The sequence below is a fragment of the Parus major genome, chromosome 5, assembly GCF_001522545.3.
Source record: "Parus major isolate Abel chromosome 5, Parus_major1.1, whole genome shotgun sequence".
NCBI classification, from domain to species: domain Eukaryota; kingdom Metazoa; phylum Chordata; class Aves; order Passeriformes; family Paridae; genus Parus; species Parus major.
The window spans coordinates 35785127-35797684 of NC_031774.1; the positions used below are offsets into that span (position 1 = coordinate 35785127).

At 34.3% G+C, this 12558-nt stretch overlaps 1 protein-coding gene across 5 annotated transcripts in view; it reads left to right on the top strand.

Annotated features, from left to right (window-relative positions):
* AKAP6 (A-kinase anchoring protein 6) overlaps positions 1-12558 on the top strand; it is a 258093-nt gene that overhangs the window by 209729 nt on the left and 35806 nt on the right. For all 5 annotated transcript variants that reach the window (XM_015631792.2, XM_015631791.2, XM_015631795.2 and 2 more), the window contains 2 exons: positions 1172-1318; positions 4698-4922. In XM_015631792.2, the coding sequence (XP_015487278.1) occupies positions 1172-1318; positions 4698-4922 (372 nt within the window). The remainder of the gene's footprint in view (positions 1-1171; positions 1319-4697; positions 4923-12558) is intronic.

Below are 12558 nucleotides of genomic sequence, written 5' to 3' on the forward strand. Positions count from 1 at the left end.
AAGCAAAGAAAGCTTAATGTTTAGGAAGCAATTTTCTAATAGCTTTGCATAATTTATGTATGTCTTGTAAACACCTTTGCTAGTATATGTGCTGAACTCTCTTCTTCCAGTAATAGCCACATTTTTGGCCATATCAGAAGTTCCATTTCAATGAATTTTTTCCACACTTAATTATCTTAACTATATGGAGGGTACATATATGTGGATGCTTATGTGTTAATTTTTTTTATTTACTGTACCAAGTATGAAAACATAATTAAACACTACAATAACTATATACGTAATAGAGAAGTCAGGTTTTTGGAGAATACAGTTTTAAGAAAAATATTTATTTTCTAATTTGTCTGTATATTAAAATACATTTTTATAGACTATGTAAATAATATAGACCTAAATATTTAGAAAGTCCTATGAAAGAATTTCTGAAAGAAGCTTCCAGTTTTGTAACTGTTTTCTCTGTTTTTTTGTTTGTTTTTTTTTTAAACAATAAATAGCAGTGCACACAAATAGAAAGTATTTTCAACCTGAACAAACTATTGGACTGCATTAACATTATGGCTGTTCTCATATGTGGGCCACTTCACTGTTCCTGTTGGTTGATGCACTAAAAATCAAGCAACTGGAATTATGTTTTAAGGGAGGTATTTCTAATTGTTTTTCGAAGGTCAAACTCACATTTTCAGGCCCATGTGTGGCACGGAAAACACAATGGGAGAGAGAATAAATAAACTCTAGAGGAAACATAAGTATGAAATTATTTCCTTGGGGTTTTTTGTTTCATTTTGGTTTATTTTCCATGAAGAACCTCAGTGTAACTTGCTAAAGTAGCTTATTTTAAAAATAAGATACCAGTAACCCGAATGAGGCAAGAGCAGACCAAGATTCAGATGGGAGATGGTTAGTGGGTATTATTGTACAAGTGAATATTGTGAAAGAGTGAACATTACTATGTGTAATCAATTGCTAACTGCCTGCATAGATGTGTCACCCACAAGTCTAAGTGCTTGGTACCCAAATCTCTTATGTTATGAGAAGTTTGTGCTTAAAAAAAATAAAATTAGAAAATGTCAAACAGAGAACGGGCATAACCAAGAACATACAATTAAAGCTGATTTTTTTATGGAGAAAACTCTCTACAGCAACTAATACTATATATTTCTTTTCATTTTAGAGATACAATGTAGAAATGTCAATCAGGCACCCAAAAAAGATGGAACTGCTTAGTAAGGTTGAAGCTCTGAAGAAAAGTGGTGTTTTACTACCAAACGATCTCCTTGAAAAAGTGGATTCAATTAATGAAAAATGGGAACTGCTTGGGGTATTTGCATTTTTATTACTGTTTGTGGGTTATGTGTACATTTTTGTGTGTTGAAGTACACTGTCTGTCTGATTTCTAATTTGGAGCACAAATATCTCTCTCTTTCAATCCACCACGTACATTTCAAACAAGCTACTCATTCTATTATAAAAACTCCATACCCTTTTCCTCTTCTGTTGATTTTTTTTATTCCATGCTTGTCTCCTGTCTGACTTTAATAATTTTAGTTCTTTAATACATAAAAAATGTAAGTAAAATATGCCATGTATTACGGGTATGCACCAAGTCAACTATAATGCAGTATATCTGATATACACTGACTGTCATGCTTGAGTGAATGTTAATAGAATTTATTCTGAAGGTACATGTTAGAGACATCTACTGTTTAACTATTTACTATACCTTTAAGATGAAAAGTGGGGTTGTCACTGCATATTTCAGGTCACACTGATGGCTCAAAAACAAATATACGGATTCAGTACAAATCTGCATACCTGAAGCTGAGAATACAGCCAGGATATGTTTCATGCTGTTGTATTCATCTCACTTTTGATAAAAGCCAAAAAAGTTTCATGTAATTCATTTCACGCTATGATGGGCTGGGTCTCAGCCAAAGAGTGAGATACAAGAATCTGGCAAAAAAAGCAATATAGAGATTCTGTTACCCAGAGACCGGTGATGGCACTGTGCAGGAGACACTATTGTCCTATTGTTGTAAAACAGCTGAGGGAGAGAGGTCAAACTATATATTTTTCCATCCACTTCTCTCCTTAATTGCCTTCACTTCAAATCAAGGGTAAGATAAATTTATAAATTACTTTAAATGATTAATTATAGATGTGTGATATTAGCAATACATTGCATAGTTTTGCATGCCATTATCCTAGTTTAAATAGTATTTATAATATTTTATGAGTAAGCTATACATGCAACCTGCCAACAGCATTTTAAATACTGAGTTGTGTCACTTAAGGTTATGTGGTAATGCAATAGCCATTTCAGAGGGTGGGGCTTTTTAGTTAAGCAGAGTTGCTTCTAAATGTGCAAATTGTCAGAAAATGTTAAAATTTGCCTTATGACCAGTGAGCTTATTACTTTAAATTTTAATCTGCAACATCACCATAAGCATTTTGAACTTGTTTGATCATTAATAAATTTACTGATTAAAAAAAGATTCACAAACCCAGCCTTTTACATCTGATCATGACAACTTTTATTTTTAAAATAATTTCAGATGTAAGCCTTACATTTATGAATTTCAGGGTATTTAATCATCTTAATTCAGTGGCACTGATTCAATCTGGTAGTATCTAAAACTATGAAATAAGATCATAATTCTTAAAATCTAGGAAAACTGTCTTAAAAAAATTTGAAACCCTTTGCTTCTCAGTATGTTAAAATCAAAATATACCTCCAGATTAAGTATTACCATTAATTTCAGCATTTACAAAAAAATAAAATATAACTATTACAGTTCTTCTGCTAAATGCAGTTTCATGAATAATAAGCAGAGTTTGATAGAGTTTTGTTTAATTTAATAAAAACCTCTGCAGAAACTAACAGCACTAGACATACTGTTTTAATTGGCATGATTACATTTTAATTGGCATGAAAAAAATTAAAGACAAGGATTTAAACTTCTAACAATGGCAAAATAGAGGGATATGGTTTTTAATATTACTTTCATCTAAGGTGAACACTGTGGAATGGAAATACATTAGAATGAAATGTCAGTGGTGCGTACAGTTTAATCTGTGAAATTTTGTCCCCTGTGCTGAATATTACTCTGTCTCAATTGCATATTAAACAACCCTATCAAGGCAGGCATTGGCATCTGCTGTGCTGACACAAATTGTGAATTAAATGAAATTGATGTCCTCTGTCGTATATTTATGAAGACGGACCATTCTCTGAAGTATTCTGTTTATGAAGAATTTATGATTGCAAACTGTTCCAGAACAAAAAAGTGGCAATAAATTCTTTTTTGTGACCCTACCCTCCAAGGGCATTGATTTCACCTCCTGCTGCTACTTTTGTTGCAGCATAAAAACAATAGCTAGTGCTGGATTCCACAGAGGGTCTTCAAATTATCAATATTTGCACCATGAAAATAGAAGGGTGTTGCCAAGAAAGCATGTTTTTTCAGTTATGATCTCCTAAAGACGTGATTTACAGAATGTCACATAGCAGATTAATATCTGTTGCTCTAATTTTATTCGTGTTTTAAAGCTTATTTTTGGAAGCTAATTTCATTGTTATAAATTATATTCCAGTAACTTTCTACAGCATGCACTTTCAACAGACAGACATACTGGGTCACCTAAAACTGTATCTTCATGCTACAACAATTAACCACGACTAATTATCAGTTTAAAAGGTTATTGGATGTGAGTGTCAGTGTATATTCAATATTCTACAATCAGTAACACAGATCTAATGCTTATAATAAGTGTCAGCCTGACAGCCTCTTATAGGTCAGATAAAATACTGCTTGGCATAGAAGAAGCAGCCAACAGCACATCTCTCTTGTGATGTTAAAGGATTGCCTTTCAAAATACTGAAAAGGAAGGTAACTTTCTATCCCTGGCCTCTTCAGAATACTCATTAAGCACCCAGCGTCCACTATCAAAATGTTATTCAGTGATTCTGTTATTAGAAATACTACTTTGAAAAGCTGGAGTAAATTAGTTTCATTAGCAGTAAGAGGCGAACGTTTATTCTGGTCCATTATCTTAAAGTGGATGCTTAACACAGAGAACTGAAATTCGAATTTGTTCGCCTAAAAAAGTGGCCTTATGTTCAGGAGCAGTGAGGATTTTTGCTGTCTGAATGAGTTCATCCATTTTTAAAAACAAACCAGCTGTTTTGTCACCTAACTGCCCCAGGGTTACATGAATGGGAATTATAACCAAGCAGTCATACCTCAAAAAAAATCTCAGTGTTTCTCCAAAAATTTAAATGGTACCCTGGATAGGAGTCTGGTGAACTCAGTGATTGTCATATTTTCTGTTGCTGCCTAGAAACCAGCAGCTTTTACGGCCATAAGTGTCTAAAGCCACAGACAAATTCTGTAGAGTAACTAGTTTACAAAGTTATGAAGCATTTTGTCTCCTCTGTCCCTAATTACTCTTATTAAACACTGATTTATAATCCCTCTAGCAAAGTCAGTGACCCAGAGAGAACAGCATAAGTGAGAAACAAGGGTACGAAAATGGAAATGTATTGAAACAAGGAAACAAAGAATGAAATTGGTTGATATTAGTCATAATTATTAAAAAAAACACATCTCTAGTCATTTAACAGATTTTTCTTGTTGCACATTAACCTATATATGTTTTGGTACATAATAATCTATGTTTTTTTTTATCTGATGCATTAGAAAACCCTAGGAGAGAAGATCCAAGACACAATGGTAGGGCACAGTGGGTTAGGTCCACGTGACCTGCTCTCGCCTGAAAGCGGCAGCCTGGTAAGGCAGCTGGAGGTCAGGATCAAAGAGCTGAAAGGGTGGCTGAGAGATACAGAGCTTTTCATCTTCAATTCCTGTCTGAGACAAGAAAATGAAGGAACAATGAATGCTGAGAAACAACTGCAATATTTTAAGGTAATAAAAAAACTATCGTGGCTTTCGTAGAGAAACTCTTCTTTATGGTGGGATGAAATATTTAGCTTATACATAACATAATGTGATGTATGTATATATTTAATTATATATTTTCTTCTTCATTTATGTGTTTGCTCATGTTTATTTTATTGAATCCTTACAATAATATTTATTTCTGAAATACTTTTTGCTAAAGGAGGCTTTAGAAGGCTAATTGCACCACAGTTGCAGAAGCAATAGTATTCTTTCCTTTGACTTTACTGTAAAATATAGAATCATAGAATGGTTTGGGTTGGAGGAGACCCTAAAGATGATCTATTTCCAACCCCCCTGAAATGGGGAGGGGCAAAAAAAAAAGCAGCTGAATTTTATCACAAAAGCTTCACTCTGAATTTCACTCTCTGCATAAGGTAATTAAGGTCTTGTGTGATCATCAGTTTAATAACCTATATCTCGGCACATATGAGTCAAGAACAGCCTATCTGTGGTAACAATTACAGTGAGCTAAATTTAGCATACATGAGAAAACATTCAAGGTTGTGGTGACTAGATACGTGGAAAAGACGTATACCCTATGAGATTTGCATTAATCTAGGCCACATCCTAAGCCTAAGCCTGAAGATTTATAGAAAGGATGGAAAAGATTGTAGCCACAATGCTTTATTCAGATGATAAGCTCTTTCAATGGCAGGCCAGTATTCAGCTTTGCAATCGACTTAGTGGAGGTTGCATGTTTTGTTCCGTTCCCCACAAGTAGTAGTAACGTTCAGGAAAGAGGGCTAATTTAGCAAACACACCTGGTAGAACTGTGCAATTTTCTTCTGTTCATAGTTTCTAAATAAACCCTCATCCGAGTCATCATTACAGGTTGCTTTACTCTACAAGTGATCTTTGACCAAAGAATAAGAAAGGAATCACAAGTCATTGTAAGCTTTAGAGGTAAAGAGGTTTTTTCTCTTCCACTAGTACACCAGGGTGTCTAGGACAACAGCACTGTCAAGGTGATGGACAATTTCTTAAATATGCACCTCAAAGAGTATGTTGCCAACACTTCTAAATGTACCTTTTTTTTTTTTTGTACAACTGTTCAAGAAAACAACAGCAGAAATATTTTCTTCCCAGTTAGTCATTCCTTAACTCTTCATATTCTAATCATGACGATTAATGAGAAGTGTGTGTCAATGTAGATAAAGTCAGTGGTTTTCAGGCTCCTGAACTTGTCCATTTGAAAGCAATTTCAAGTTTTCTTATGACATCAACACTATTTTTTTAATGATTTGCAGTTTTCTGCTAATGGGGGAAAAAGGCCATGATGATTCTGTTTGATCTATCAGCAAACTTCAAAGCGAGCGATTAGGAAGGACTGTTGAAAGACCTGCAGAACTTCACAGCAATAGATGCATATATTCCATAGGCAATGCTGGACATTTTTATTTCTGTAGATAATTATGGCATTTATTTAAGTGCAGAACTATGTATTTTAAAATCTAATTTCAGGTAAGCTTTTTTAAATCTAAATTTATATATATATACACACAGAGAGAGAGAGAGAGAGAGAGAGAGAGGAATACCATACCAATCTCACTTATTTTGTGCATATATCTCTCAAATTAAATCTTTTATATATGTATATGACATGATAGTATGTCAAAAAGGTTAAATGTTAACCAAAAGGTTGGATGTTAAACAGTATAGTATCACCTACCATGATGCAGCCAGAGTGCTTCCTTACTTGGTTGACTATCTATTAATTACACAAATAATACATTAATTATTTTCAAAATGGTAGCCATTAGAGTATAAAAAATAATTACCCATCATATATGGTGAGAGCACATCATTTTGTCATATATATTGAACCATCTTTGTCTCATTAAATCTGAAATCCACTATAAGTAAGTTTTCCATTCTTCACTGATCTCCTGGGGAAGTGTATAAAAGAGAAAATGGATATAATTAACAATACTGCAATGTATAATACATATATTTGAGAAAGAACATTTAGAACATTTTCAAAAACATTAGCTATGCCACTAGTAGAAAACCTGCTGGGGTTTAGTTTGACTTACTTTCCACTTAACTTAAGAGTTTAACCTTATTACTGCTTTCACTGTGGTAAGTGAATCATTGTTTCTTAATGGAAATTTACTGTGATGAACCATCCCAATACACACAGCCACTGTACACAGGGAAACATTTTTAATAAAATAAACTCAACAATGCCATTGATTTTCATTCCATAATGTTATGCTTTAAATTACACTTATGCCTTAGGAAAAACAGTTATTCCATTTTTTGAGGTGTTTTCCTTCCATTTTGGAATTGGAGGATGAATTGAATGTGTAGTTCATATGCAGTTGGGACCCAAGATGAGAGTGATGTGGAGGAAGGAGTAGTTGTTAAATTCACTAGTAAGAAACTATTTTGACTTCTTGGGCTGTTTTATAGAAAATCATGCCATATAAATTTGAGTGTTCTTTTTATTAAAGAATTGGCTACTGCATTATTTTCTTTTGGAACACTCCTCTGTAATAATAATACTCAGAATTTCTATAGTACTGTCCAGTCAAGGAGCTCTACATGCTGCACAAACACTACTGAACTAAGCCTCACTAAACTTTAAGGCAGGTATTGTTATCATCCCCTTTTTAGAAATGAAGGAAATAAAATACATAGAAATTAAATCACTTTTCAAGGTTTTCACAGAAAGTCAAGTGTAGCCTAAGCTCAGCTTCTATTCAAGAGGGGAGAAAGAATGAACACAAGATATTGAGCTGTAAAGGGGGAAGCCTGGGTGTCTGACTCCTGTTATTTCTTCTGTTGCAACACAAAATGTAGACTAGACACAGGATGTAGAAGAAAATAATAATAATAATAAAAAAATACTTCAAATTCTTGAGCTCGTCATAGCTACAAACATATGTTTATTTTATTTATTCATGCTTTTTATTCCTCTTTAAGTCCCTTGAGTTCATGTTTTCTAGCTTTCCACAGAAAACCATGAGGGCAAGATCCAGGACTTATTTTTTTAATGAAATATGAGATTCTCAGGTAAACACATAGTTCTAGCCCCTGAAATACCAGATGTAATGAGACTGATAATTGGCACAACTGATTTCCTAGACTAACAATGTACAGCTATTTTGTGGGTCAGGAGAGATTTGGAGCTGTAAAGAATGAGAAGCAATAATAAAAAGAGTTTGCATTCTTTCATGAAAGTTTTACTAAGTTTCATTTGAGTAAGATCTACCCAGAAATTTATGTGCCTGTTAGCTTGTCAGTAGAAGTGGTCTGCCATGTTTCTTTTATGTGTCTGGGACTTCAAAAAAGCATGCTTTTTTTCTCTGCAAAGTGCCCTCCAAAAGCAGCAAGGGAGCCTAAATAATTAGTCATATATTTCTGTCACTTGCAATAAAACTTAAGACTTTAAGTGTTTTATATAGAGAAATGATCAGCCTCAAAAAGCTGTTTTGGCTTTGGCTCACAGACTAGATACTCAAGAATAAGCTTAGATTTGTGAGTACCTGTCTGTCTCAGAATCCCTTCTCAATCATGTATGACTGGGAAAGCCTCTAGTGTTTTCAGTAGCAAGATTTATAAAGGAACCTGTTCTCTTTCTCCTCCAAACTTGGATGGGGAACAAGATTTTCCTCTTCAGAACAGGATTTTACCAGAGATTTTCCACTAAATCGTGTTTGGCAAAAATAATGTTGCTTTTCATGTCATTTTCTGATCTGGTTTTATTTGAAGCAATAAGCAACATGCTATATAGAGTCATACCTGTCTCTTAAATCTTTATTTGTGTCTTTAACAAAAATAGTCCTGGTTTTCACCAGTACTGAAAGCTTGTGGTTTTCATTGACTTTGGTCAATATATCCATTAAAGAAATCAGACTACTTAATCATACAAAACATGATGAAGATTTCTTCTCATTTGAAATTTCTAAAAGTCAAGGGTTTATTGAATTCCACAGCTAGTATTATTTGTTGCCATTTCTGTTTGCCTTGTAAACAGTGTAAATTATGTGATGCTTGTAACTATTTCTAATGATTAGAGCCATTCAGAACTGTAAGTTTTCATCTTCTACTACATTTATGACTTGAGCATACCTGATGATGTATTGCCATTTTTAAATAAAAAGTATTTCTCAGCAGCATCTCTCATTTCTCCAGTGCCTAAGGCAACTAAACTTTCTTATTAAATAATATAGGTTACATTGGAAATTAATAGTCAATATGTTTTACAATGCTTTTTTATATTTACTGAAAAGTTTGTAGAAGAGTCAGCACTGTACTTCATACAAAAAAATCAGTTAAACGTACATCAGCCAAATAAAACACAAGTGAGTTTGGGAACTTTTAAGATTATGGCCAAAATGAAGTAAAACTATTAATGTTGAATAAAGGTTTGGAGATACAGAAATTAAAGAAAGTGCTTTCCTGCTAGAGGTGTCAGGAATTGCTTTCACCACTGCATTTTGGATCCTTTACAGTTTTTAGAATGATGTTTCTGGCAGAGCTGCAATCAAAGAACTACAGAATTTCAATATGCATGTAACAAAAGTATGCAAAACAGTCTCCCACAGAAAGTCCAAAAGAAGTCAAGATGGATTTAATCCTTTTCACACCTCAATGATGGCAAAAAAAAAAGTTATTGTAGTTTTAATAAATTTCTCAAAAGGAGTCTAAAAGAAGTGTGACTTCAGAGACCTAAAACTTCTCACAGATGAAGAATTGTTTACCCAGATTTTGTTTGGAATAAATTTTAGCAAACAGAAATGCATACATTACTAAATTGTACAAAACCAGGTAGGATTCCAAAGCTGGATGTAGCCTGATGCTTCTCACTAAGGTTTGAAGCAAATTCAGACTGAATGTCCATGACCTACCATCCCAAAGTAGCACTTCATTGGACCACTGAAATGGGAAGCCACATCTTTATAGTAAAGCAGCTTCACATACATATTTTTTGTCCCCAATGCAATACATGATTGTATCTCTAAGTTGATTTAATATACTAAAATATCAATGCACAATACTCTGTATATATGCAAATACACATAAACACAGAACACTTAGATATTTAATGTACCTCAGATTTTGACTTAATATACTTACTACTCACTGAAAAAAGGTTCACTTTGTGCTTCAACAAGCTCTCCCTATTTAAGGCAACACTGATATGACATAGAATTCCCATTCAAGAATAAATGCTCTGCTGAGATAACAGTTTTCATTCCATCATCTAATTTTGGCTGTGAATCCTAAACCTTAAATTCTCGGTTTTTTTACATTGTTACTTAATTTCTGATTAATCAAAACTTAAAAATTAATCTTAAATAATATCTAGTTGTCTAAACCTTTTTCCCCCCACAATTACTCCCTTTGCTGGGAGAAATAGACAGAAGAGCTCTGGACTAAGACTGGGATGTGGGATGGAGGTTTCTCTAATAATAGGAAGAACTGAGATCAGATACAGCAATATACTGAATGCTTTGGTGGACAGAGAATAACCTAGTGGCTGTTTTTAGGCTAAAAAATCATATTTTGATTACTTCTTGGGTCTATTTTATGTACTGTCCCCTTATTTCTGATATACCAAGAAGATTGCCCCACAAACAGCATGGGTTAAAACATGCATATGTTAAAACAGACTAGCTACAGGGCACAGATCTTCTCTGAGTTTCTTTTCTAATAATTGGGAGAAAAGTACTTTTAGGGTGCAATGAATTCATTCTGATTTAGGCATCCAAAATATCTAAAATTTAGGCTATGGAGAAGAGGTGCCTCACCTGCTTCTAAATGACTAGCTCAGGCTCACATTCTCCATTAGCTGAGACAAATCACAAATCATCAGGAGGAGTATCATTAGGACAGAGGGACTTGGGGATGAGACAATTGCAATTCCAACTTAGAATGATTTACTGATATTTGTGAGGTTCTTCTACACTAATTACAGGTTTATTTCTTTTCCAGAAAGGTTAAGCCCAAATTTCTCTTTCAGTCCTCCTGGATGTGCAGTAGGGTGCTCATTTGAACCATCTTGTTAACTGAAACTGGTGAGGAGACAATTGAGCCCTTGTCCTTGTCTTTCTTACTGTACTGGGAATCTATTCTTAATTCTCTTGTCATGGGTAAGCTTGAGAGACTTCAGATACCACTCAATTTGAGCAACACAGAAGACACTGGCTTACAGAGAAAGCTGTGCCAAACTGGCCATTACAAAGTAAAGCTTGAAATTTCATAGTGGCAAAGGGCTTACAGTTCCTTTCCCAAGACTTTCATATCAATGACACCTACAGATTTTGTGCTGTATTTCCCTGTCTCAGTCATGGCCTCCTGAAGAGTCATATGTGTAGAAGTTAAAAAAAAAATGGCCTCTTTTGAGAGAAGATTCTGTCAATTATTTTCATTATGATTGAAGATATAATTGATTTTTTTTTCTTTTGATCCATCCAAATGACTTTGAAAATGAGACTGCTTATTGTTCTGCTATTGCCTTGAAGACCTATTTACTGCAAAACCAGAGTCATTCTCTTCTGCTACTATCAACCTGGAAAAGGAAAATGAGAAGAAAGCAGATGATGACGCAACATAAGGAGAATGAAATGTTTCCCCTAAAAATAAGCCAGGACTGACTTGCATTAATTTACAGAGAGGGTTGGTGCTTTGGTTGGCCTCAAAGCTTTACCTCTGTTACTGATAACATGTAGGAAAAAAAGCACAGCATGGACTGGGAGTTTAAGACAGGCTAACAAAACTCACTGCGCTGTCTCCATCAAGGTTCACTTTGTACTACTGCATGTGATTAGATGATTTTTTTGATTGTCTATAACTGCCCCTTTGTAGTCATAGCATTGCATTTTCAGGTGCAAATCTATCCAATATTAGTGGATCATTGATTGAATAGTGTCTCTGAACCCATTAAATCCTACTAATGAGGTTTTTCTTTAATTGGTTGATCACTGACCTAGCAGACTGTTGCTTAATTTTGGTTTCAAACTGGACACTTTTCCCAAGTTTTGTCTTTGCATGTAAATTAAAAGACCATCATCCCAATAGGGAGTATTATCACGGACTGTATGAGTACCTTTACTTACACTGAAAATATTTTCATACTGCCAGGAAATCTATTGATTTTAGTAGAATTGTTTGCAGGGTAAAGTGTAATTTAGTATGAGTAAGAATATGAGTGTAAAAGAACAGGTCTTCAATATATATTCCTTAGTGTTTATTGCAGTCCTTATCAGGTAAATTATGTATCACAAGTATGAGATGTCAGTCAGAAATGAGATTTTACTGGTACCATATTTCTAGGGATTGGAGAGTGGCTTAGATTATGCTTACTGCATGAAGTCAGTGGGGAAGAAATAGTATGTGGATGTCTATCCTTTGAAGGATGACTCTTTTAATGTTAGGCAAGAGCTACATTTCCTTGCCTCAGAACAAAACTGAAGGCCTGGCCCCTAATCTGATGGATTTTCCGTGCATTTTTTCAATGGCTGATGGTGCAATGTCATTCTTATGGAACCATCTTTCCCTTTATCACATTGATGCTTATTTTCATGGATCATTTTTTGATCACAATGGACCATTTGGTCACGTGGATACTTTGGTCACAATAAGAGCAACCTCA